The sequence below is a fragment of the Pogona vitticeps genome, chromosome 12, assembly GCF_051106095.1.
Source record: "Pogona vitticeps strain Pit_001003342236 chromosome 12, PviZW2.1, whole genome shotgun sequence".
NCBI classification, from domain to species: Eukaryota; Metazoa; Chordata; class Lepidosauria; order Squamata; family Agamidae; genus Pogona; species Pogona vitticeps.
The window spans coordinates 2,000,478-2,027,503 of record NC_135794.1 but is presented as its reverse complement, the minus strand read 5'-3'; the positions used below and the strand labels follow the sequence as shown (position 1 = coordinate 2,027,503).

The 27,026-nt window shown below is 50.3% G+C and overlaps 1 protein-coding gene across 1 annotated transcript; it reads right to left on the bottom strand.

Annotated features, from left to right (window-relative positions):
• ANXA2 (annexin A2) lies at positions 1-25,107 on the bottom strand. The gene is made up of 13 exons (XM_072982154.2): positions 24,952-25,107; positions 15,093-15,152; positions 14,122-14,221; positions 9,694-9,788; positions 9,412-9,525; positions 4,651-4,741; positions 4,433-4,512; positions 3,707-3,766; positions 2,938-3,031; positions 2,343-2,438; positions 1,387-1,445; positions 590-712; positions 1-491 (listed from the first exon to the last, which is right to left on the bottom strand). The coding sequence occupies exons 2-13, from the start codon at positions 15,138-15,140 to the stop codon at positions 432-434; spliced, it is 1,020 nt and encodes a 339-aa protein (XP_072838255.1). The 5' UTR covers positions 15,141-15,152; positions 24,952-25,107; the 3' UTR covers positions 1-431.
• Positions 25,108-27,026: the final 1,919 nt, after the last annotated feature.

The following is a 27,026-nucleotide window of genomic DNA, read 5'->3' as shown; positions in this document are numbered from 1 at the left end:
TTCTCTTAAAGTAAAAATTCCATTTTATTTGTATTTTTGACAGGAACATAACACCGAGGCAGAATGTCATCACGCAGGTATGCCTGCCTCCCTTCCTCTCTCTGTCTCTGTCTGTCTGTCTCTGTCTCTCTCTCTCTCTCTCTGTCTCTCTCTCTCTGGAATGTAACTTCTTCAGCTTTGTAACTTCTGCTGAGATTAGCTACTTGGGGGTGCAGGGAGCCAAGCAACAGCTGAGCCACGAAAGAGAACTATAGAAAAGCGGCCGAGAGTATCAGTCTGGCGTAGACAGCCTACAGGAATTGATTTAGCGAGGCTACTGTGCCAGAGGAACTAATTCTGCAAACGAGAGGCGCAGAAAGCTGGGGGTAAAAGGGGTGGGGGGGCGAGGGAAGCTCCTTTCTGGAATGTCTCTTTCCTCCTCCTTCGATATTTCATTCTTCGCCTCCGCACAGGTTCAGGAGCGCCCTCTGATAATCTCCCTTGGTGTCTTGCTGCAGGGAGACAAAAGGGGTTGAGGGTTAGGGAGAGGAAGTCAGGTAAGAGAGGAAACCCAACAGAGAAGGGCGGGCTTTACTAAGAGTGAACTCACCTGGATAAAGTAGTAGAGAGACTTCCCATATTTCCTCTTGAATTCACTCTTAATTTTCAGCATATCAACCTCACAGCGGGAGACCATAATCCTGATCAAGACCTTGTCCCGGGTTCCTTTGCCCTGCAATAGTTTTTTCACCGTTTGTAATATTTGAAAATGTCCATATACTGTACATATATATACAGTGGTGCCTCGCTTAACGAGCGCACCGTACAACGACGAAATCTTGGGATCGCTAATGCGATCGCTCAACGAGCTTTAGATAGGGCGAAATTCACTTTGCGAAGATCGGTAAGCGTTTCGCTTACTGATCTTCGCAAAACGAAGCTCCGACGATCAGCTGTTTGGTGGACAAAATGGCCGCCAGAAGCCCCAAAATGGCCGCGCGCAGCGTTTTCGCACCCTCCCCTCACTTAACGAGGGCGCGAAAATGGCTGCCGGCCATAGGAAACTTCGCTGGACGGTGAGTGAAGGAGCCTTTTGGAACGCATTAAATGATGTTTAATGCGTTCCAATGGCTTTCCCTGTCCCGTTCAGTGATGTTTCGCTATAGCGAAGGTTAATCCGGAACGGATTAACCTCGCTATGCGAGGCACCACTGTATACTGTGAAGCCTCCTGGGTGCAAGACAGAACCACAGATTCCAGAGGCTCAAAAGCTCTGTTAAGAGGACGAGGAAACAGAAGTGATCATTGTATGGAGGAAATCTCAACAGCTCCCGTTCATTCCAGGGGAACACAAGCAGGAGACCTTCCCTGTGAATCACAACCCAAATTGCTTCCGGATAATCTTACCTTCATGGAGTCGTACAGCCGGTCAGCAAAGTACAGCTGCTTGTTCTGGATGCACTGAACTGTGGAGGAAAGAGAATCGACACGGGAGTAAAGACACGTTGCAAGAAAAGGAAGGAGCGAGGTGGACATGCTTGGAAGCACATGGCAGAAGGCAAGGGCTGGAGCACAACGGGGCTAAATACAACACAGGGTGAGAACAAAACGTTTATCTCTGATCTGGATCTCAGAATTAGGCATGGCTCGGATGCTCTTTGGTTCTGCTCTGGAACTGCTCCGACATTCCAGTATTGCGTCTCCCTGAATTCCAGCAGGAGTTCTGGAATATCAGTAATAGATGAGCTACCTATGAATGACCATATCAAGACATTTCAATAAGCAATCCTCAGTGCTTGAGCTCCCGGGGAAAGAAACGATCATTAAACTCAAAAGCCTCATGATTATCTCATTCACTTGCCGGAGCAAGAAAGGTCCCCCAAATTGTCCTGGCTTTCTAGCAAATGATTTAACCACTCTTGCTCCTGATTAAACTCCTTCCCCTCCTCTGAAAAGCATCCTCCATCCACATCTGAAGCACCATGCAATCTGATTCAGAAATCTATTGATAGTGGAGAAATGCAGCTTAGTAGATATGTTTCTACAGCACCTTCTTCTACACAATGAGCAACTGGATAGTCCACTATTTTCTGCCTCTAAACATTCTCTGCTGGCATAGCTCAGTGGGTAGGAGAGCCAGGCATCAGGAGTTCGAATCCCCCCTATGCCTCCCAGGAGATGGCCCAGCCAAGATGACCCAGCATCTGTGTGGCTGATGCCCTGCCACTTGTGTGGCCTCGGGCAAGCTGCACTCTCCCCAGGTGCCACCAGGAGGAACAACCCCTTCTGAGTACACTTTACACCTAGGTCACCCTAAGTTGGAAAGGACAGCATTTAAGGATGATCACTATCCACTTCCTTACCAAGATTCAGGAAAGCATTTTCCAGGTCCCCTTTCACTTCCTTCTTGATGCTCTCCAGCATATCATAAGGGCTGTAGCTCTTGTACCTCTCGAAGACTAACCAGGCGAGGAGGCGGAAAGAAAAAGACAGGAGAAAAATTAAGCCTAAGCAGAAATTAAGTAGATCTCCAGCAGGATAGTCAACAAGGACACTTGTGGCAACTTAAAGACATGCAAGTTCCCTTTGGCACAAGTGTCTGGGCCCCAACCCTTTGCTAGACCCTTGCTCCCGGAATCCCCCGACCACAAGCCACCACCACATTTCCAGGAGCCACAGACACGCTAGTCCATTGCAGCGAGAGTCTTGTACCAGCAAAGCTTCGTTTGGCATACGCTTTTGTGGCTGATGGCCCGTTCCGTGCCTCAGATGAAATAATAAAGACAACCCAGCCAGGGCCCCATCGGTCATCCCCACCGCCTGCCCGCGGTCCTCGTCCTGGCTGGGAGGGGAGGGCATCAGGGGACCGAGAAGGATGTCACAGGACTTCGGACTGCGTTCTCAGACCCTCCCACCCTGACAGGGTTCCCCAAAGGGTCTGGAAAAGTTCCCCGCTACCTTTCTGAAGGTGGGGGACGCTCCTCTCCGTCATGATGTTGATCCACTTGGGAACATCGGTCCCTTTCCTTTTGACGCCAGCATCGTACAGGTCCTGAGGGGGAGGAACGAGCACAGAGGGTGTCAACAAACAACCGCGGCAAAAACAGCACAAAAATTAACCCTCCTGCTAAACACACACACACAGCGCACAGCGAGTGCCAAAATGGGGATTGCATTAAAATGGGAAAATACAGCATTTCAAGAAACACTTTTCTTTCTTCGGCTCAAACGACCTATTACAGGTAGCACATCCTTATGAGCAGAAACCAAATTAGTCTGTCACAGGCACGATTCCAGGAGAGAGACAAGCCTGAGCATTCATTCTTGCCAAAAAACAACAACCCTGCATTGACCTCCAGAAAGCTAACCACAAAACAAAGCAAACCGATTTCTTCTTCTTTTCTTCCCCCCCCCCACTTTTAAAAATAAATGTATTAAACAAACATCCGACCTAAACAACATAAACCTAACACTACAATAAAACACAATTACATAATACACCAGTGCCGCCACCACCCTCAGGGCAGCATTCCATGCCGAAAACCTTAAGAGCAAACCAGTTTCTAAGATACAGGAAACGGGTCACACTCATGCTGTGACAAGCAGATGTGTTTCGGCGACTCAGGAACTCCGGCTTCCAGTGACGTGATAACTGTCCCATCCAGCTTGGCCCTGAGAGGCCAGCTGTTCAGTCAGAAGCCCATAACCGGCATTCAGCACCGCTCACCTTGGCGTCTTGGTCGATCAGCTCATAATCCACCACAGAAGCATCCTCGTTCCTCCTTCCCTTTAAAAAACCAGCAGAGAAACAACAAGTCAACACCCAGTTCAAGCAAGACCATCAAATACTTTCCCACCTAGATTAATCAGAAAAATAATCACGGTTCTTTCTGTGCTGCCCATGGACCGAGGAACAGGTTCAGCCTCACAGTACACTCAGCTTCCTTATATGCAGAGGTACAAAATAAATTTGCATTGACCTCCTCCCCCCCCCCTCGTTTTAATCATTGATCCAACTTGCGGTCTGCAAGATCATGCAGAGTATGCCAAAATTACTGTTTTGAACTACAACATCCAGAATCCCCAGTCAGTATGGGGTACATCATGCCATCTTCTACTGTGTTTTCCCCCTGGGCTTCTAAATGGCTGGTTTTGTCATTACATGGCCTTCAGAGGTTGGCCTGCCTTCAAGGTACTCCAAACTACATGTCCCCCCCCACCCCCAGCATGCCCAGGGGGGCATTGTAGTCCAGTATGGCCACAAGACCACCTGAGGGGGAAGTGGATTTGGACAAGGGCACCACGTGCTAGTCAGTAAGAGCGTTTCCGGTGTTGTGGACGTCCCTTTCAAAGAGATGCCACAGAGGCTTAACTTGAGGAGACTCCCCCAGGAGAGTAAGTTGAAACAAGCAATGGGTGAAAAACAGCCACCGAGCCCAGGAGAAGCCCCTACCTTGGCCAAGGCAACCATCAGCTTGCGGAAATCGCCGGAGGTGTCTGAGATGATGTCTTTTTCCAGGTCAGTTTTGTACACTAAAAAAATAAAGGGAGGGCGTAGAAAGAGAGTAAAGGATTTGTAGGGAAGCCACCTGGCGTTTTAGACCCAAGGTTGGTTCCTTCGCTTTCAGAACAGCTCAAGCACGTAAATTGCATCCCACACGCTCAACTCACTTTCCCTGTAGACTCTGTTGATTTCACGAAGCTCCTGGTTTGACCGCGAGCAGATGACCTCGATCAGCGTGTCTTCATCCGTTCCCAGACCCTGGAAGGCAAAAGTGAAATCCGTGTATTGATATGGAAGAGTCATGTGCTCTTGCACTGCACCCAAAACAGGATGCAAGGCAAATTTAAAACAAAAAGGTTCTGTCTTCTTTTTTCGCCACCGATGATTCACGTGATGGTGTGGAGGCATGAAGGTCTGATGGGGTTAAATGCACTACATAGGACTGTCATGGGCATCACCGTTTGCGCTAATTATACTTCTGAGATCCAGGAAAGCCATTATATATATAAAAATAGGGAAACACCACTGAGGTGTAAAGGGGGTGACACTTTTAAAAAGCGCTGACAATGAAAAACAAATGCTACATCACAGATTTTAGCAAAGCATCCACGAAACACAAACAAAAAAAATAACACTGTAATGAGTTCTTTTTGCAAATAACACCCTGATCATAACATTGTTTCTTTTTGTGTGAAACAAGTACTTATGTTTACTCCTTGCCTTTTCTCAGTATTTTTTGAGAACAAAAAAAAAAAGGAGCCAGACAGTCGGCTACTTTCTTATATTTTAGATGAATATCTAAAAAATGAGTGACAAAGCAATAAACAAAGAAGGAGGCATTGCAATCATCTGCTGAATTTATTTTCATAGTGCGAATGGAATTAATTCGCCAAAGGGAGTTCGTAGTGAGTTCATTAATGAATTACTTTTCAAAAAGTAACTTTCTAAGTGATGAATTCTGGGATGGAAAACCGTTTTTTTTAGAGCAGTGCAAGAGGTCGTAGGACCAAGAGCACAAATGCCAAGCTCTGTTTTAAAGCCGCCTCTCGCGAAAGATCGGCTAAAAGGAACATCTCCTGTTTTCCCTTCTGTCGTGAGCGTAATGCACATACGACGCCGAAAAGGTGTTTTTACAAAAAGGAAGAAATCAATACTGTGTTGCCCTTTAAAAATAAGCCGAGATACCCCGTTCATTATCCTTTGCTAATACTGAAGAACAAAAATGTATTTTCCACGGCAGACCAGTATTCAAATTTTATACATTCTGAAACACGTTGGATGAGTTCAAGGGGGCCTATATGATAAAATATGTATTTCAAAGCCTGTTTTTTGTTAATGATCAAAGTCAAGATTTAATCAGCAGGTTCCTCTATCGTCCCGCTTCCTCGCGAGGGGGAAACATATAAAACCCGAGTATCAGAAGTACAGCTTTGAACTAAAAGTTGAATTAACTGGGTCTAAAGTGTAAATCAATTATGAAGCTGTTAATACAATAAGAAAATTACTAATCCACATGAAAAGGTGTCAGGTGTTAATTAAACTCTTTGGGAACTCAGACGAACTCCCCCCCTCCCCCGCCCAGGCCCAGTTCAATCAAAAGCCGCGTTCGCCCAAGGGCGGCAAAACGGATTAATTTTTGTTCCGATTTTTCGTTCCACCCGGAATCACGTACAAAGCCGCTTTAGCTGCCAGGAAAGTAGAATACTTTTAGGAAAAGAACATAATTAACACAACTTATTTTATGGGTCTCTCTCTCTCTCCCTCTCTCTTTGAAAAAGAAGAAGACGCTGAAGAATACTACCTTTGGCTTTAAAATTAGATATATAATTGATTAATGAAATGGCTTCAACGAAGGAGCTCTACTCCTTTTTGTGTTTTCGCCTTAAGAATGCAACTCTAGGGACCCGTGCAGTCATGAAAAGAAAAGGAAAAAAATGGCCTTTTCCGCCTTGATGCTGCGCCACGTGCTTCCCGGTGTCGGAATGGCAGAGGCCTCGCTGTCAAGGAAGGGCACCCGGCACCATCTGCGCTGCAGGCAAGCACGCCCCCCCCAACCTGTTGCAAATTAATTCTGACTGGAATGCGAGGCTCAACGCGAGGTTCCCGTGCCAAGAAAACCTCACCGTGAAAGCCAGAAAAAGGTTCATCAAGATGTTTTCCGAGAAAGTGCTGCCGTCGAAGCTGGAGCAAGAGAAGGGCATTGTCTGGGGGCAAGAACTTGGAAAAAATTGCAATTGTTTTCACATTGGCCTTTTTTTTGCAGGCGGGGAGAATGTGAGAGATCCTGAAACGCATGTATTTATCCATGGATACTGAAGTCTTTAATTGCTTAACTCTTAAAAGTCTAGGCTCAAACTCCTGGGCATTCAACCACCTTAGCCCTGATTTAGGGTTTCCACCTGCAATTTTTTTTCCTTCCTAATCAAAAGCTCCTCAACTGTAGCACAACTACAGGGAGGCAGAAAAAATGTGGTCTTCCTCATACTAAGAACAGCTGTAGCTATGGGATTTAGCCCATGTTAACCATAAAAGGAAGGATTTAATTTCTAGCTTGTTTTGCAAGAGTCTGCGAACATTTGAAAATTTAATTCCGTGCAGGATGGGGGGGGGGGGAATTCAAATTTACAAAATTCCAGCGCAGGAGAAAGAGAAACTAACAGATGTCCTTCTCTCATTCCTGGTCCTTTTTGGAAGTTTCGAACTACAACTCCTATCATCCCCAAGCAGAATGGCCAGCCTGTGTGATAAGACATAAACTTCAGAAGAGTGTCATACTAGGGGAAACTTCTGTAGAGAACAAGTTTTGCATGGTGTGATGAGATGTTGGATGGCCTCCCTCGCTTAGAGTCAGGGCTAGCCTCTGCTTTTCACTCCACCTCAGCAGAAGAAGCTGGTATAGGTTAGGGTGGCAGTGAGAAGGCTCAAGTCTGTGGCATCTGTCTGCACCACCCGCTCTACCTGTGCAACAGCCAGCTGTGCAAACAGCCAGACTTTCCAACGAGCTTTCTCTAGGTGTCATTGGCAACCTTGTCCGCGTGAATAAATCCCTGCTCTGTCCAAGGGGAGCATCTCTGGCTTGCATGAGGAACACTGTGATTGCCTGACCCCCTGAGTGGACAATCACCTTCAACAGGGGGGAAAAAACAGGAATTGAAATCCTTGTGCAGTTCTCACACTCACTGGGTGTTCTTGGCTATTCACAATCTGGCGAGACAAGGAGGGGGCTTCCAGCTTTTCCTAGCCCACCTTTTCTGCTCTACTTGGTTCCTGCTTCCCAGCGACAACGTGGCCGCCGTCTGCAACTCAGTCCTGAGGCTTGCAAGACCTTTCCAGAATTCCTCACCCTGTTTTCTGGCACATCCTGCACATGGGGCAGAACTGTTCCTACCATCCCCTCCAGCCATGCAAAAAAGGAACCACCATGAAGGGCCAGCTTACGAACTGTTCAGCAAGGTTTCGAGCTGAGTTTGGGAAGCGTGCTCTCTCCAAATCCCTGACCATTGAGGCCAAAAAGCTGGGGACGATGGTGTTCATTTTAAGACACTGGTTGGAGCATGGCTGCTGGAAGACAGTGGGGCTTGGACCCTTTACTCCAGGCTACCATGCAGAGCGGCCAAAGTTCTGGGCTTGGTGGCCCAGAGGAAACAGAGTCAAATGTAGGGCCAGGTGTTGACCACAAAGGTGGACCAGATTCCAACTGGCCATCTTCACAAATAAGGGCATTTTGATTTCCGAGACTTTGGACTTTCTTTGACCCCTCTCCCAAAGCCCAAGAGAAGGCCGCAGTTGCGCTTCTCCCACTGATCCAGACTGGGAATCCCAAAAGGGCTATAATTCATTTCCCCCCCCCCTTTGTAAAAAGGTGAAGGGGTTGCCCCCGTCTGGCAGCAGGCAAAAGTCAACAATTTTTGTACTACGTGCCTTTGTTTTCCTTTTTGAAATAGGAATCCTCTATAACTCTTGTTTTCACCTTGGATTTTTGTGAGCTTTGGAGGGAAGATTGTTCACTTCTGGGCTTCACCAGGACGGAAAGCATGTTTTCCGGGAAAAGTATTAAGCACCAAGAATAACCTTTAATCCCAACTCTGATGGAGGCTCGCCCGGCCTCTGTATTGCCTCGCTTTCCCTAGCCAAATAGGAGCTTCTTTGAATTTCAGGAAGAAGGCAAAGGGGGAGATGAGGGCAAGGCAGAGGGCTTGGCCGCCTTTTGTTGAAAGCAAGGAGTTTGAAGCCCCACCCTCCCCCCCACCAAGCCATTTGCAGACGGCATCTGTACCCATCTAACGAATCTCACAGGACCCCAACAACAGCCATGAAAGTTTGGGACTTTAATAAAAGCATGCAATTTTCTGAACTAACCAGAAGAAGTTGGCGCAAAACCTTGAGAAGATGAATTATCGTCAGAAGCTAGCTGTCTGTTGCTTGCTTGATTTTTTTTTAAAGGAGTCTAATAAAGGTATCACCTGCTCCTGCAAGAATAACTTACAGAGAGAGAAAGACTACTGAACAGAAACAGCAGAGGGCAGCATTGCATAAAGAAAAATAAATCAGCCTTGGGGAAAATGGCATTCCACCCTTGGTAGAGTGAGAAAGCCAGCACGGTGTAAGGCAGTAGTTCTCAACTTTGAGTCCCCAGTTGTGCTTAGACTACAACTCCCACAAATCCTGGCCGATGAAGGCTTCTGGGAGTGTTAGTCCAAGAACATCTGGAAACCCAAGACTGGGGATCACTATGGAAGACAAATAAAATTTATGAACAGGAACCCTAAACTTTCTCCTTCTGTCCTGAGTCTGAGGAGCACACTGTGGTCAGGAGTGCAAGTTGTAACCGAGATGAATCATAAGCTGGAAACACGGCAGAAAACTGTCCGAGCGATGGGATCGGGCACAGAACCAGCTGCACCATCCTGGCCACTCCATCGGCTTACCTTCATGGACGCCTTCAGCTCCGAAGCATCGTACTGAGCCGGCGTCTTCAAGAGGCCCAGGATGACGGTCTCGAGGTGTCCAGAGAGAGCGGATTTCAGAGCAGCAGCCAGTTCCTGGAGAGAAGACAAGCCGAGGGAGACAATTCAGGAGACTTCCAACGGTGGAAGTCTTTGCATCCCTACCGACAGCCGTGGGCTGAGCAAGTTGGGGCCGAGGGGATGCCACTGGGGAAGGGGAAGCCGGCTGGGGGAGGAAAAACAGCTCTAAGCCTCCGGCCGTACCTTCTTAGTCCTCCTCTGGTAGGCAAAGGCGATGTCCTGCCGCTGCTCACTGTTGCGGTTTGTCAAAATGTTGACGATGGTCACCTCGTCCACACCTGCAGGGAGGGAGGGAGAGAGCGCGCAATGTCAACCCGTGGCCTCCGGCATTTGCCTCTCTGCTGGCCCAGGTCTTCCAAAAACACGGATCCACATCCCATTGGCATTTTCCAAGCCAGGTGGCCACATCCTTCCCTCTCCCAGAAGTAAAACACCACCAATTACTGCAGCCTGGAAAAGCGACTCTTAGGATTACGACTCCCAGAATCCCCTGGCCAGCATTGGCCATCAGCATTCCCAGTAAAAGCGGCTTCAGGGTTCCACAAGGAAGCACAAGCGCGTACACCCAAGGTTTTTTAGTCAGGGTTGCACAGGAGACCTCGCCCGCCCCCACCGCCATCAGCCCCTTCCCTCCTTCCGACTGCAAACTGAATCCATGGCTCGATTCTTCCTGGAAATCTAAAGCGGCTTTAAAAAAACATCCCAGTAGAGGACCTGTGCTTCTCACAGCTCTGCAAACAATGCTCATTTATCAGTTGCCTCTCTGAGAGGTGAAGTCATACTTGCAGGAATTATTCTCTGGGTATATTGTCTCTAAATTATTTACTGGCACCACCGACTGCCAAGATACATGGGCTGATAAGAGGTGGGTGGAAAGCAGGGATCCTGGGGGAGAGTCCTCCCCATTTTATTAACCTGGGGCAAGCTGACCCCGGGGGAAAAAAGGAAGAAGAATTAGTGGGGGTTTTCCTCTACCAGTATTCTTTGGCAGCAGGATCCATTTTTAAAAACAAACTCTGCCTCTGTGTGTTTGTGTGTGTGTGTGTGTGTGTGTGTGTGAGAGAGAGAGAGAGAGAGAGAGACAGACAGACAGATAGACAAACAGATGGAGTTCAATGAAACTTATTATGTGGGATTTTTCTCAACTGGCTTGGAAAACGGATGCTTGCCTCGACAAGTATTTTGTTTTCCACAGACGCATGTCCAAATTATTCCATCAGCCATGCCAAGGATGGAAACTTTCCCGGAACGGCTTTCAAAACTGATAACCTCGAAACAAAAACACACACCCAGATGTGAGTAACACCTGCCTAAGTTTTCCTTGGCTTGCAATCTTTTCCACCCCTTCTACAATTCTGGAGGACATCATCATCATCATCCTCTGCATGGGCCATCAAGTCAATTCGGACTTCTGGCAATCCCTTTCAGAGTCTTCCAGCTAGAGAGTCCTCAGCAGTGGTTGACCATCTTCCCTTCCTCTAGGGGGCGCCCCGAGACCATCGTGCAACTTTGGCCCAAGGCCACCCAGGTTGGCTTTTTGGCCGGGAGGCACACAATGGGGGAATCGAACTCCCAACCGAGGTCCGCAGCCAGAGACCTCAACCACTGAGCGATCTAGCTAGAGGCCAGGGGTCTAGTCCTCAAATTTACACCACCAATTCAAAAATTAAAAAGTCTGAAGACATGTGACGGCGCAACCTGTATGGTGGCAACATGATACCACCCCAGAAATGGAGGCATAAATAGTAACCATTCTGGGTGACCCTAAAAAGACACACCTGGGAGGAGGCAACATAATCGTGCCCACCCAATACGGTGACCTGGCTTCCCCTAAAGTCCTTTTCACGATTTTTCATCCTCTTTTCCATTAACCTCCTGCACAGCACCAGCTTGTATTCCTTTGACCCTACAGTTGTGTAGAAACAATTAAGGGCCTTATAACTGAATGGGTTTTACTTAGCCTAAGCTTTTCTAGACTAAACCCTGCTTCACCTGTTGCACTTAGGAAGCGGGGTGCAGGCCAGACAAAAATCTGCTAAATCTCGAAGTCGCCTGGCTCTCCTAGGACTGACCCGCACGGCGACCCGTCTTAAAACTTCTCCAGAAACTTCCAGCTTCCTTGATCATACAGGCAGCAAAGCAAAGGGAAGTTTCAGGGTGCTGTTCAGAATAGGCTAGGATGAAAATTATGTTAAGCTAAAGAGAATCTGCAACCTGCTTAGGAAAATCTCTGTTAAAGAGAGTGATGCCATAATATTAGTACAGACCGTTTCCTAAAAGTGGTCTTGCTTCCACTCTTGAGAAATAGAAGCTTTTCTAAAAATTAATTTTTAAAAAAAAATGCCCCAGGTCCTGATCTCTGCAGAAAAGTTCAACAGTGCATCTTGCGCGGCTCCTAATCATTTCGAATGGTTTTCTGTAGCAGACCTTTCTGGTACTAATTGGCATGCTTTTAAAGGTGCAACGCCTCAGGCCTCTGAATCTCTTGGGCCAGTCATTTTTGGATAAACTGGTATTTCCTGGAGTTGGGTTTCACTCTTGGGGGCCTAGAATGACCACAGAAAGCTCGTGGGATGAGAGACAAATAGCAGAATATGAGTCAGTCTGCAGGAGATGAATCATGCAGTACCGAGGGGGGTAACCCACAACAGCTAAGGTAGCAGAGCCCGGGCAAAAAAATGAGAGACTTCAACCGAACTGGTCTTCAGATCCCTTGATGAGCAAACTTCAGCCCTAATCTCTCAGAAAGGAGCTGGGGGATTCTGGATTCGTAGTCCAAATCCCCCTCTCCCCGCATTAAAGATGCCTGAGTCCCTGGGGGGAAAAACAGGTTAAATCCAAAGAAGCAGAAGTTGTATCTGCTGAGCTGATGACAGTACTGATTTTCAAACGAAAGGCATCCAGGGAAGAGGCTACCTGCTCATGAGGCATGCATGCATGCATGCGTGTGTGCATGTGTGTGTGTGTGTGTGTGTGTGTGTGTGTGTGTGTGTGTGTGTGAGAGAGAGAGAGAGAGAGAGAGAGAGAATGAACAGAAGAGGCGTCATCACTGAACTAGTGCCCCTGCTGTCGTGTATGAGCTCAAACACGCTCACAATCCAGCATCCATATTTACGAGATCCTTGGGGCAACATTCCCCAAAAGTTGCTTTTTGCAAGCTCCAAAATGAACCCTGTTGATGGAGTGAAGGGGGGGGGGGGACTCTACTTATTCCTTACCCAAACATTTTTTGTTTCAATTTGTTCTCAGGCTTAGCTTATACACAGAATTCAATTTGCATAAAATCTGCAATTCTAAAACTGGAAAGTTTATACATGCAGATGGTCTGTGGATGCATGAGAGAGAGAGAGAACTACAGCTGAAAGAAGGGGGGGAAGGAGAGGTTGGATGGAAAAAAAATCATGAACCGCACCCAAGAACACAGGGCCTTTCAGATTGCAAGAGAGAGAGAGAGAGAGAGAACAGGGACACACAGGGCGTTTGGCGCTTTGTCATTTTCCTGGCAGATTTGGGAGGGGGGCACTTTAGGGGAAGACAAAGAAGGGCCCAACCACCCGCCCCGCCGCTGAGTCACAGGAGCCAAGACCGGGTGGAGCTGCAGAGAAGCAAGGGAAGAACGCTCCAAGTCCTCCTCCTTTTCTCTCTGGCCTGGTGGGAAGCCGGGAGCGCCAAGGTGCTGCGAGGTTTTTTTTTCCCTTCGCTCCCCCGCTGCTGCAACGCTCCAACCAGCCTTGGGAGCAACAGCCTTTCTTGACGCTTTTATGATTTCCTGGCAAGCAAGAGAGTCCTAGTAGGAATGTATAAGATGGGGGGGCAGGCGTGCACGCGGGGGGGGGGAGGAATCTGTGGTGCTCGCCTTGGGCAGCAAAAGGCAACCAAGAACCCATAAAGAAGAACAGAGAAAGTGGGCCAAAGAAAGCCACATAAAATGAAAGACTCTTGACAGCACCGAGAAAACTCTTTGTGAATCTCCTTTGCATTTTCCCCAAACCTCTGGAGAAAATCTTCAGGCTTCAAGGTTGGGGAAACATTTCCTGCAGAGAGCTCTGCTCTCCGATCGGATGTTTCGTGTTTTTTGTCTGAAATGTCCAATCCTTATCCAAGGAATGAAACAGCCGTCATTTTTAACTAACAAGAACATGTGGGGAGACCTGCTGGATCAAAGAGAGAGCCATTGAGCCCAGCATCCTGCTTCCAACGGGGGCCAAGTCGGGGGAAACAATTAGGCCAACATAACTGCTCCCAGAGACTCTGGAACTCCCTCCCACTGGAAGACAGGCTGGCCCCACCTTGGCTCTCCTTCCACAGTCAGGCAAAAAAAATTTCTCTTGAGGCAAGCTTCTCCTCGGCGACTGGCTGCCTGAGTGGAGTTTGTTGAATATACTGCTACACTTTACTGCTCTAAATGTGTTTGGTGTTGCTTTTGTTTATCCTTTTTAGTGTGATGTTTGTTTGATTCTTTTTAAATATTTGCATATTTAGTTTTAAACTTTAAGTATTGTCATTTAATGATCTAGGCTGCCTTGGGCCTTTCTTGAGGAGAAAGGCGAGGTAAAAAAAATATTGTAAACAAACAAGCAAACAAACAACTTGTTTCTACCCCCACCGTACCTTTAGTCTTGATGGCGGTTTCGAGGGCTGCAGCATCTCGATCGGCGTCAAAATTCCCGTACGCCTTGACTGTGGCGTAAGCACTGGGAGGGATAGCGCGCTAGGGGTGAGCAAAAGGGGGGGGGAACAGATTTAAGCCACTGTACATCTTTACAGAGGTCTACGTTAGAGGAACTGGAGCTACTCTGGCGGGATAAGAAACGGCCCTCCGGTTGGTTTATGCAAAATTGTACTAAGTTTCTACTTTAGAAACCGACTGAACAGGAACAACATATCCAAGGCCTGCCTTGCAAATTGTGGGTTTTTTAAGTTGAAACATAACACGCAACACTTTAAAAAAAAACACAAATTTCTTTAAAATTTCTTGAAATAATATGAATTCCTTCAAGAAGCCGTAGCAATTTCTTTAGCAATTTATGAATTTCTTTAACGGAAATGTTTATCGTCCCAACAGGTAAGTACATCATGACTTGGCAGGCCGTTGTGCTTCACTTCCCAGTTACACTTCGGACCAGCTCATGCCACAGAAGCCTTTCTAGTCTTGGGAATAAGCACATTCCTGCAGCAGCGAAGGTGCGGAGGGGGAAGGAAGGCAGGGCTCAGGAGCACCGCCTGGGCCCGAATGAAGGGCCACTCCGTTGGCCAAAGAATGAGCCATTCTGCCTTCGAGCAGCATTGAGGCTTCAAACAGAGATATATCTGAAGCTTCAGGAAGCAGGACAGAATTTAGCCATGCTGTTCAGTTGGACTACAACTCCCCTAATCCCCCAGCCAGTATGGTCCACGGTGGCGGTGGTGGTGGGACTTTTGCCAGTTGTGGTCCTCTAAAGCCTTCCATCAGATCCGCATTGAATCGGGTTCCTGCCTTGAGCAGGGGGTTGCGCTCGATGGCCTTAGAGGCCCCCTCCCGACTCAACAATTCTATGAAAGCAACTTGTCCAAGCTTGAGAGGAATGAACAGGAATACTTACGTCTCCCTCGAGGGTGAGCTTCGATAAAATTTCATGTACAGTAGACATCTTGAGAGGAATCTGGAAGACAAGGGAGAAAGCCTTGATGTGAATCTGGCTCTATATTCATCACCATCTGAGCTCTTAGAAAGGCTGACGAGCTGGCTGACCGTCTGCACCGGAAACACATTTTGGAAAGGACTTAAAAGGGGTCCACAAGGTCATCATTTCTTCCTTGGAAACCTGGCAATTCCCCAAAGACTTAGAGAAATAAGCCCTTCCAACTATCCAAAGAGAAGTCATCTCAAGATTTACCAGAGGCAGCATATATTCAGAGCCCAGGACCGTGGCGAAAGCCATGGTTGCAAGAATTATTTTTTTAATGTACATACAGTATGTCTAAGAGTAAATGGAAACATTTGGGGCAGGTTTATCAGTGCTGGACACCTCAGTGGTTTAAATATCTATCTGCAGAGCCTGAGGTTGGGGGTTCGATTCCCCACAGGGCCTCCTTGACAGGGGCTGGACTGGATGACCCACGGGACCCCTTCCAGCTTGGCAGTTCTCAGATTATTACTTCCAAGTCATACCTCCCCCCCCCCCCCCGGCCCAGATTTTGCTTCTTTGCAAGCCTTTCCAAATAATCTTGTGATTCTGTAAAACTGGTTGCTGCCTAAGGTGTTCAGGGCATCAGCAAAATTCAGAAATATTCCCTGCATTGTGTCTTTTCAGTTAAACGGAAAGTCTGAGAACATGACATTGGCCATGAGGTGCCGATGCCTTTTTCTTCTTTAAATGCAAACGGCAGTTACATAAAGGTGGTTTCGGAGACATGAGCGCAGAGTTACATGGGACATGACTGCAAACCCCAGCAGGAGAGTCAAAACATTGTTCCAGTTTTATTTGTTTGTTTTCCGCTAGCAGCACCTTTCGAGAACGAGAACGCAGCCACAATGCTGGCCAGGAGATCAAGGTAACTACAGAAGCCGCTGGGTGCCATTCCTCAGCAAGCGACCAGGAGGGGGAGGCGTGGAAAGGGCAGAACCGTGGGAATGGGGACGCCACGCCAAGAAGCAGGAGCTCTTTTGTCACCCCACCCAACACATTCCTCTTGCTCCTCCAGGCCTAAGATTTAAGCCATCGTCAGCAGAGGGGAAAAGCCAGAAAGGACAAGAGCCACACGCATTTCCCGCCAAGGTCCTGGGAGCACAGGAGCATTAGCCACGGAGGGGGTATGAAACGGAAGAAGAAAACTCTGCCCTGGCCCACTCGTGTTGAGCCTCGGACCTGGAGACGAAATCACGCTAGCGATGGCGTGCCGGGAATTGTCGTCCAGAAAACCCACCCGTGTTCCATCTCTGACCCAACCAAAAATAGGATCTAGACCCCCTCTGGCTGAAGGGTGGCATGACCCAGCCACGAAAAACAGCTCCCTTTAGTGACCGTCTGTCCACTCACTGAAAATTCACAAGCTAAAAGGCCGGAAAATATGGAAACCGATCCTAAGGCAGAGTTTTTACCCCTTTCGAAGCCCTCCTGCACCTCAAAATGGAAATCCCATTCTCTTCTTTTGTTCACAAAGCTTCACCACGAGCCTTCATCACAAGAGCTGCTTTCCAACAGAGCCCCTCTCAATGTGTGCCACGGATCGGTCTCTCTCTGCAACTCTTCATTGGATGCCCACCAAGTGTGAGCAGCAACTCCCTGAGAGTTGCAACAGGAAACCTCTCCATTGAGAGTCGTTATTCCGCTCCATTTTTGCATCAGGTCTGAGTGGATCCTTGAACTGCGACCCACAGAGAACCTGGATCTGTCCCCAGCATGGCCGGATCAAGCTAAGCAAGGACCCTAATTGGCAAATTATGCAGAAAGATGGAGGTCATTTCTCCTTCTGATCATTTGAGGCTCACGCAAGACTTTGGCTTCAGTGAGAGCCAGTGTAGAATAACAGACAGAGTGTTGGACGGAAACGCAGGAGATCTGAGTTCAAATCCTCCATTCCACCATTGAAGCTCACTGGGGAGTGGCCACGATCAACCATTCCATGAACATCTCACAGGTGGCCAAAAGAGGTTTTGAGGACTAGGAACTTGAAGATTCCCTTGAAAGGTTGCTTTACAGAACCAAATGCTGTGAACAGCAAGGCGGTACAGCCAAGAAGACAAATTAATATGTTGATTTCCCCACCATTTTTCCACTCAAGAAGCTTCCCTGTTGCTCACATACTATGAGAAACCACCAGTGGCCCTTCTGAGGGAGGGAGGGAGTCAAGCCTCTGGATGAATTACCAGGTGATTTGAGAAGGTTGGAGTTTGGAGGAGTTCAAGGAGTGGCGCTGCTTCATTCCTGGAAATGAGGGGCAGAAAGGAAGGCAACTCCCAAATTCCGCAGGTTAGGAGGGGAGAGAACAATAATTCCCAAAGCTGCCAGCCAGCTCCTGGCAAACGGTGTGTGATGTGCTCCTGGGCGTGTTCACAAGCGACTGGCCCTCCCCCTCCTTTGCCCTGGTGCTCTCAAGATGCATGGAACTACGAATGCCATCATCCCCGGCCAGCAAAGGGGCCTCTAGTCCTGGTGGGACAAGCCCTAAGAATCACACCGCCTGCCCCTCGGTGAACCTCCGTCTGAAGGGCTCTGAAGAACCTGGAAGGGACACCAAGGAGGTTCGTCCCCCCCCCCCCCCGTCGCCCAGCTTCCCTGCCTTTAAAATAACCACGGAGGACTCAATCCCATCTTCATACCCTGGGGGTCTCGGGTGCGGATCCTGGTGGGATTTGTTTCCCACCAAGAGTGCACACAGAGAAGGTGGAAGAAGCTTTCCCTGCTCGGTCCAGCTTGTTGTGCCCCCCCCCCGGAAGGCCGCCACCGAAGCAGGTTTTTCTCTTTCCTCTCTTCCGGGAGGCGAGAGGTCATCGTGTCTGTCTTGACCTTCTAAGCAGAATAAACTGTGCAGGGTTTGAACCCTGCACCATGCGATGTTCACACACTGCCTGGTGCAAAGTACGCCTGCCAATCTTCGCTTACATCTCTGCCACTTGTGGCGTCACCTAGACTTCAGCCCCGAAATCATACAATCTCGGAGCGGGGGGGGGTAAGAAATCGGCTGACTTTGTGCCTTCCAAATGTTCTGGGACTGCTGATTGATCAGGGCTGATGGGAGCTAGAGTCCACAACATCTGGAGAGCTTCAGATTAGCTACACAAATGGACCTACTCCTGAGTAAACACACAGAGGGTTAGAGTACTTCTTCATGCATCCAAGTCAGAGATCTGGCTTCCCAACTGGGAGGGGGGGGCAAACATGAAACACAGACGCTGAGGCAAAGAGGCACGAATCCTCCACTCTATCTGGAGATAGACTGCTCCTGGCCAGGGAGGCCTCCACCCACCAAGAGTTTTCTGCAGGCAAATAGGACACCAAATTCATTTTTAAGACAAGGTTCGGGTCATTTTACCACTCCCTCCTCTTGGGGCGCTTGTGCCAAGGCCCAAAATAAAAACATCTTCGTTTACCGCACACCCGTCCTCCAACGGATTTCTGAAAGGCCTCTCTTACTCAATCGAATAAAAACCACATTCAAACAGGCTCGTTGGGGCAGGGAAAACACACGGAGGGCGTGAAGCGGGGGGGGGGAGCGAAGGAGAGCGAGAGCCGGACAAGATCTGAACCAAGGCCAGCCGTTCTGCTAAACACGCCCTTGGAAAGTCTGTGGAACTGCCATAGAAACAGGCCAGTCAGAGCAAAGACAGTCCTGGGTGGGGACGAGAGAGAGAGAGAGAGAGAGAGAGAGAGAAAACGGCAATGAAGAAAAGGGAACTCTTTGTTGGAGAAGAAGCTTTGATCAGCAAAAAGAGGAGATGGGCATTAATGACGTGGCTGCAGAGATGTTGCAGGCTCCACCCTTGCCATTAGTGAAAGCTGGTGCAGAATCCAGGATTCTGGTTTTTCAACCAAGAGAGGAGGTTTCTAGTCCTCATGAGTGGACTCCAAATTTGGAAATTAATGAGCCAATAATAATAGTCTTAATAATCCAAGAGCAGTAAAACTAAGAGGGGATGGAATTGCAAAGGTCCCAGTGTAACCAGGAGAAAGCATGGCAAAGTTAATTTTTTTGGGACTACAACTCCCAGATTGCCCTAGATGGCATGGTTTTGGGGGAGGGGAACAGTCTGAAAGTTGTATTTCCCCCCCCAAAAAAGTAATTTTTCCAGCTTCTGAAATGCAGCCAACAGCAGCCCATCCCAGAGTGGGGGGGAGGGGAGGATATGATTCAAGGCCGCACCTATTTGCTTTTGAAATTTCCCCATCCAGCAGGATGCAACCTCGACTTCAATCTGCAGCCTTCAAGCAAAGACATGCCCGGCGAATGCCTGGAAGGCTAAAGGTCGAACTGCAGGAGCCTTGATCCGAGGAACAGCTGCCCTCCCTCCCATTTTCTCCTTGTCTTCTTAAAACCTAAAGTATTCTCATGGCTATTGATCGCACTTGTATCTATCGAGGAATTCGGGGGTGGAGGGTGGTCAGGGCAGTGACCCCCCCCCCAAACAAGGAGCCTTTACGGTCGGTGGGCCTGGCCGAGAAAAGGAAGAAATCTGGGGGGGGGGGCAAGTCTGAGACCCCAGGTTGATTTTTGACTTGGCTCTTCCCCACCCAGAGTGCACCAGGACAGGCTTTCTCTCATCCGAGAGGTCAAACAATTGTGGGGGGGGGGAGAGACTCGGAGGAAACCGCCTGCAACAGAATCCAAATGATTCCAGCGGGACTCGGGCGTGCCCGATTTCCGCTGGATGGAGACCAGGAGCCGCAAGAGAGGAGCAGGCAAAATCGGGGCATTGGGGCTATTTCATAAAACAGGAATGAGAAATGGGGGGGGGGGCTCCTGTTGGCATTGGGCCACAAATCCCATCAGCCTTAGCCAGCACAGACAATGGGGGGGGGAGGAAAAGGGCACGGGTGTGTTTTCAACCCTCACCGGAAATGTGAAGCCACACACAGAACATTCAGGTGACAACCGAGGAGTTCAGCAGAGCACTTGGTGCGATTCGCTGGCTAGATTTCTGGTCTTCTCCTATGGATGGGGGGGGGGGGAGGATAGGGGGACGGGGCAAACACAATGCCTATTTTTCAGCCAAGACTAAAACCTTGCACAGATTCGGTCAGAGAGGTGCAAACTGCTAAGTGCCACCGGATTTGTGACCCACCAAGGTCTGCTCTCAAAGGCTTATACTCTCCACAGGAAATCTCGCAGGAGAACCGACCTGTTCTCAAAAGAGCAGAATGAAACCTACGAGCCATTGCAGAACTTTTGGCATTTCCCTGCTACCCTCTGCTCATCATTCCTAACATGAGATTGGGGGGGGGAGGGAAGTTGCCTTACGCTTTGGTCTGCCTGACCCCTCTACGCCCAGCTCTGACTGGCAGCCGTGGCTGTCCAGCGTTTCAGCAGAATGATTTCCCAGCCTCTGCCCTGAAATGCCTGGGACCTTTGGCAAGGGGCTCATGACTCTGCCTTTGCAGGCTGGGGGGGGGGCACAGGTAGAGAGGTGTTCAGGGTGACTCCTGGCCTGCGAAGGCGTCTCTCGCTCTGGGAAGACCAAAACCAGGAGGTGGGGCGGAGGAAGGCAGCGTGTGCCAGAGTTTCAGGATGAGAGAATGGAAATCCTGGAGTCATCTCTTCCAGAGACAGCTGGGTGTGGTTGGGGAGGAATGCAGGCTGTAAGAAGTGGAGTGAAACGGAGCCTGCCACAGGCTAGCTCAGGGAAGTTCCCTTTTGCAAACTACAACTCCCCAAATCCCCCAGAGTTTTGGGAGTGGCATGTGCAAAACAGACCTTCCCCCCGAGCCCTGGGAGACGCTCCCTTCCAGAGTTCTGCCTCCACCCAGAAACGCCTGGAGCCCAAAATAGCTCGGTTTCAACGTGCCCGTTTTAAATGAGTGTTTTGCTGGGAAAGGCCCACCTTTGCGGCTGCAAAACGGAAGCTGCCAGCAGAGCAAAGCGAGAAGGCGCTCAGGCCAGGCCCGCCTCCTCCTCCTCCTCCTCCTGAGCCGCAGAAATTAATGCACTCCAAAAGGGGGGAAGGAGCATTGCAAGGGGGGTGGGGTGGAGGAAAGTCTCTTTTTGCTAAGTGGAACTCTGCCCCATTTCAAAAAATGAACTCTTGCAGGGCAGGCTGACTTCGCTAGAAGGGGGGGGGAAGCTTTCCACTGGGGATAGGGAATGTTTGCAATGTCAGGGAGCCGGCCAAACCTGCTCTCACACTACATTGGGGTCGCACCCGCACATGCGCACAAGACAGACATGGAAGGCAGACCTCCTGCTTCCCCTCACCCAGCCAACGGGGTGCATGAATGACAAGCCCATGTTTTCTTTTAAACAGGGCGCCTTCCACGGAATCGAAGGATCTACTGCATATACCGGGGGTCGGCAACAGACATACCCGGCCAACTCCGCTTGGCCCCTTTCGTTGCCCAACAGGATACAAAGCAGGCATGGAGACATCCGTTTCCACCATTCCTTTCCACCGTAGGGGTAGGGGTAATATGAAAGGGCTTTCCAACACTCATTTGATCATCCCGACCACTACTCAGTGTCAACTCAGCCGAATGAAAGAGACAGAAAGACTGGATCAAGGTCACCCAGTGAGTTTCCCACCCCAAAGGAGATTTGAACTGGGGGCCTGCCCCTCTACCCATTACACCACATAGCCCTGCTCCTTTATTAGGGGAGAGGCAAAGAGAATCACAGTCCCTGCCTCACTTGACCCCCACCTCAAGGAAACATCCAAGAATCTAGTTGCCAGCCAGCCGGGAGCCCCTCAGAGGGCCCCCATGTTTGCTGTGCATGTGCTCATTGGTGCTGTGCCTGCCCAAGAGTCCTGTGGCAACCTGGCAGCTATCAGATTTATTGCAGCACCAGCTGCTCTACGCTAGATGCTGGCCAGTCTGTTGGATGGGAGAGGCCCCTTTCCGGGAAGCAGGGTTGTGAGGAAGCAGCCCAGCCCTCAATTCCTTCTTCTTCTTCTTCTACTACTTGGGCTTTAAGGGGGGACCTGCCCCGAACACGCCACTTCGGAGATCAGTTGTCTGACTGGGCCCTTACAAACGTCTCCCCCCACCCACAACGTTCGGGCTGGCTTGTCTTCACTTTGGTCTTGATTCCTACCCACAGTCAGGGCAAAGGGGGTGACGGATTTCCGACACAAGCCTGGACCAGCATGACAAACAAGGTGCTAGTCCACAACATTTACAGCAACCTGGTTACCCAAAAGATCAAGGTAAGTTTTTTTCCCCAGTTCACAAAAGACAAAAAGAAGAATCGGTCAGCGTTGCCTTGATAATAACTTCCCTCCCTCTTCCATTCCTACCACACCTGCTCAAAGTAGGTTAGCCTAGGAAACCAGCGCCCGGCTCAGGGAAAGCCAATGAGTTTTGGAGGTGGGCAGTTTAGAACCCAGATCCACCACCACCACCCCCAGATTCTGAATCCAACACTCCACCCTTGACACTGGTGCTCTTTTCACACCGCTATGCCTTGGGCTCCTCCAAAGACACACCAGAGAGAGAGAGAGAGAACTCTCCAGGCGCCTCGTTCCAGAGGAAAATGTGCAAAGGGTTCCCGAAGGAGGGGTCAAGGGGCTCTCAGGAATGCATCGTGCGGGCATCACGTACCAGGGGTGGGGCTTGGGCACCTCCTCCCTCTCCTCCACCCGCCCATCTTCTCCTGCTTCCCCCCCCCTCCGCAGAAGCAGCAAGACCAGCTAGCAGAACGGGTGTGGCTCAGTTCTCAGTTGTGACACGCCAGGCCTCCAGACATGCGGCAGGGCGGGGTGGAGGGGAGGGGGGGAATCCACAGGCAGTGACACAAGAGGGAGAGAGGAGAGGGGACACGCCCAAGGTCAGCCCCGAAGATGATGAGGGCATCTCCTCTGGCGCTGGCAAGCCCCAGCCCCACGCCCTGCGAGGATCTGCCTGGCAGCCAGCATGGCGTTCTTGCATTCTCTCTCGCCCTGGGCGCGCCACGGTTTGGCATCCTGGCAGGGGATGCGGAGCGTTCCAAACAGCAGGCCAGATTCTTCCCTCCCCCCCCCTCCCCACACACACTTCCAGTGGTCTTGAAGGGTGTGTTCAGGAAACAGATGGAGCATTTGGGGGGGGGGGTTGGGGGGGTTGATCAACCCATTGCATTTCTCCGCTGCCTCTACAGCTGGCGCCCAAGAGTGCCTGCAGGGCTCACAGGAAGAGGAGAGAGGAAGCGGTCGGTTGGTCTTCTCCTCTCTCCCCACTTGGTGTTAACCCACAGAAGGGTGCAAGGTTTTCTGCTCACACCTGGCTCTTTGCCATCCCGCACCAAGTGCCCTGTGTAACTCAGAACTTGATCAGCCTCTAGAGACTGGAAAGAGGCTGCCCTCTGTTCTGCAAATCTCATCATCCCCTGGCCTCCTTCTAGGAGCTGAAGCCTCAGGGAGCAGCAAGGCCGTATGACGAACTTGAGAGGCCCTGGACCAGACGGGAGACGTTGGCATCGGGATCCTGCTGGGCTCAGATGCTCTGCGCAAAGCCACCCACCTCAGAGCAGCGCGCGGTCCAGAATAAAAAAGATGGGCCACCCTCCAAGGGGCTGCTTTGCAGGGTGGGTGTCTTTGCAAGGAAAAAAAGAGAGAGACACGCACGGAGCGGAAGTTGCCAGCCGAGATGATGCTCTGCCAGGCGTGCCCACCCCACCCCCGAAAGGGAAATGCCAGCCCGCAACCTTCCTCCTCAATTTGGGGGGTGGGATGGGGGCCAGATCCTAAGACCATCGGCTCCGCATTTGCACCAGCCCTTCACACACCAAGGCGGAGTTCCAGCAGGCGAGGAGTGAACCAGGGCGGCGGGAGGGGGGCTGCCCCTCCGGCGAGAGGTTGGCCCCTATCCTGCCACGCTGGAGAGGCAGAACGGGGGGGGGGGAGGCCACCTAATCCCCTCTCCCCACCGCGGGCAGAGGTCCCTTCTAAAGCCTCCAGTTGCGCAGCAACACACACACACACACACCCGCCCCCGCTATGGCTTGTGCTGCAAAGCCACCCGCGGATCCATCCTTACTCGGGAGAAGCCCTCCCTGACTGCAAGGATGATGATCTTCACGCTGGCTGGGCCATTCTGGGCCTCCTCGTCAGGAACTTTCCTAAACTCTGCATCGGAGCTCGAGCTGACAAAACCCAGGGGGCAGGACCGCCCCCCCCCCCCGCCGCCGCCGCCCCATCTTCCGCGTGGGATTCCGGCGATTACATTGGAAATGTTACTCTCTCTCTCTCTCTCTCTCTCTTTGGCTCCCCCCGCCCAGACGACCGGCTCCGTCATTCGAGGATTCCAGGAAGACCCCCCCCCGCCCCGCGATCGGATGCTGGGAGGAGGAGGACTTTTTTTAAAAGTAACGTTTCCAAGTAACGCGCCTTGGCTGGCCTCGCCCTTTCCCTTGGTGGGGCAAGAGAGACTGGGGGGGGGGGGGAGAGAGAGAGAGAGACGCCCCGCTTTGCCAGCGCTGCGGCCCCAATCCTCCAGGGAAACACCTCCAGGGTTGCCTCTCCGGCGCAGGCAGCTGGTGGCCCCGATCCCAACCGGGGCTGCCTCGGGTGCAAGAGCCCGGTTGCCCCCGGGAGGCTCACTCCGAGGTGAAGGGACGGGACCAGGCAGCGGGGGGGTGTGTGTGGAAGGGGGGCGCTAACGCTCCGGCTTAGCCCTGCGGAGACCCCTTCCTCGACGCGCTTGCACGGGAGTAAGAGCTCGCGCGAGCCTCCAAGGGGGCTGCCACGCCGAGCAAAGGCGGCTGCGGCGGCTCGGCGGATTTCGGAGTCACTCCGGATCGGGGAAGGACGCCGATCGTCCCCGGCGGGGCTCTTACCTGGCGGGCGGCAGGGCGGGCGCAGCTGCCGAACTCCCCTTGCGAGCAGCGACGGCCAGCGGCCGCTCCGGGTGGGGTTTTTCTACCCGCCGCGCCCGCCCCGGATCCCCCCCCCGGCCCCGCCCCGCATCCCCGGAGCCAAGCCCGGCCCGGCCCGGCCCCGCCGCCTCTGACTCAGCCGGGATGCCCCCGCGGGGAGGGGGGGGAGAGGAGAGGCGGGCGGGTGGCCTCTTCGGGGCAGGGCAGGCCAGTCCTTCTGGGGGGGAGGGCTGCGAGTGGACCACCCCCACCACCACCCCCTCCGGGGAAAGAAAGAAAGAAAGAAAGAAAGAAAGAAAAGAAAGAAAGAAAGAAAGAAAGAAAGAAAGAAAGAAAGAAAGAAAGAAAGAAAGAAAGAAAGAAAGAAAGAAAGAAAGAAAGAAAGAGAAAAAGTGAACGGAGTATGGCTGGCAGGCAGGCAGGAAGAAATGGATAGAAAAGGAGCTGATGGATAGAAAGAAGGAAAACAGAAAAGAAAAGGAAAACCAAATTTCGGGACAGCGTTCAGCACCGAAAGGTTTCTTCTCGGGTGCACTTGCTGGGATCCCAGCCTCCCTCTCCAGGCAGCCAGAGCACAAGATTGATGGAGGCTATGGCTGGACAGGAGGGGTGGGTGGGTGGGGGCTGGCCCCAGGGTGCAAGGGGATCCCGAAAACCACAGCTGGGTGGTCGCTGCCCCTAGGGCTGAACTTTCCCAGCGTTCGTGGGCATAAAACATCCTGGTAACGGTCATCCCCTACTGCTTAGCCAAGTCAAGTTGTGTATTAGTTTACAGACGTTTAGCATTAGCCATTTACTTCAGCATTACCTAATTTCCAGTGGCAATAATGCAATTGATAATAATTGATGATAACGCCATAACTTGATGTTAGAATCTCTCCCTTGGGGTTTAAGATCATCAGAGGTGGCCCTTCTATTGGTCCTGTTGCCAGCGCAGGCAGGATTGATGGGGACAGGAGACAGGGCCTTCTCGGTGGTGGCTCCCAGGTTATGGGATGCTCTCCCCTTGGGAGATCAGGCTGTCCCTCTCCCTTTTTTTTGCCCTTCCCCTGGCAGCTGATGAATGATCTTTTCAGACAGGCCTTTAACAATCATGATTGAGTCCCTGAATGCCATAAAATCATGATTGAGTCCCTGAAAGCCTGCATGCTTTTAATTATTCAGTTGTATTTTAATAAGTGTACCGTTTAATTGGTTCGTTTGTTTGTTTTTTAAATAGTTTTTAACTTACAATGCTTTTAATATTCTTTTTAATGTAGTGAACTGCCTTGAGACCCTATATCTGGAAAAAGACAGCCTATAAATAAAACAAATAATAATAAATTATAATAATAGAATAACTGTTTTGTCTTGGGTTCATTGGCTAGGATCCCCAGAGTCAATGGGGGATTTCAATCCCAAGGGATGTTCGGAAGCAGGAAATAGGAAAGTTCTCTTTCTGCTTGAGATGCTGAAAGATGCTGCCAGTCAGAGTCAAGAATGTTGGGCTATATAGACAAATAGCCTGAACAGGGAGAAGGTAGCTTCCCATACAGCTGTCTGGAGACCTCCAGGATGTTGAACCCTCCTGTGCCTCTTATACAGAATGTTGCCCATCCAACACATTTACGAAGTCCCGCATAGGAGAAGATAGTTCCGTAGCCCATACTCCTCAGCCACCTCCTGACTCTGGTTATTCATATACTGTAATTTAAGATAGTTAAAAGCCTGCATTCAGGTGCTCTAAGGTAAATAAACTGTCAGTTAAGCAGAAGGCAAAGGCTTGACCCACAAAAATCTGTTTGTAAGGATGCAACCCACTGCACACTTCTTTGAAATGTACGAGGATCATGATCCTGCACTGACACAGAGGGGATTGTACTGAAAACGGCTTCTGCTAGCAAGAAACAATTCTTTTCTTCCCCCCTGACTTTATTTTTTTATTTTTTTTATTTTTTTGTTCTTTTACAAGAATCTGCAGAGCAATTAAAGGGGTGGCCCTTCAGTTTGGGTTTTGAAGAGAACAGAATGGCTGCACGTGCACGCTTTACCAGAAT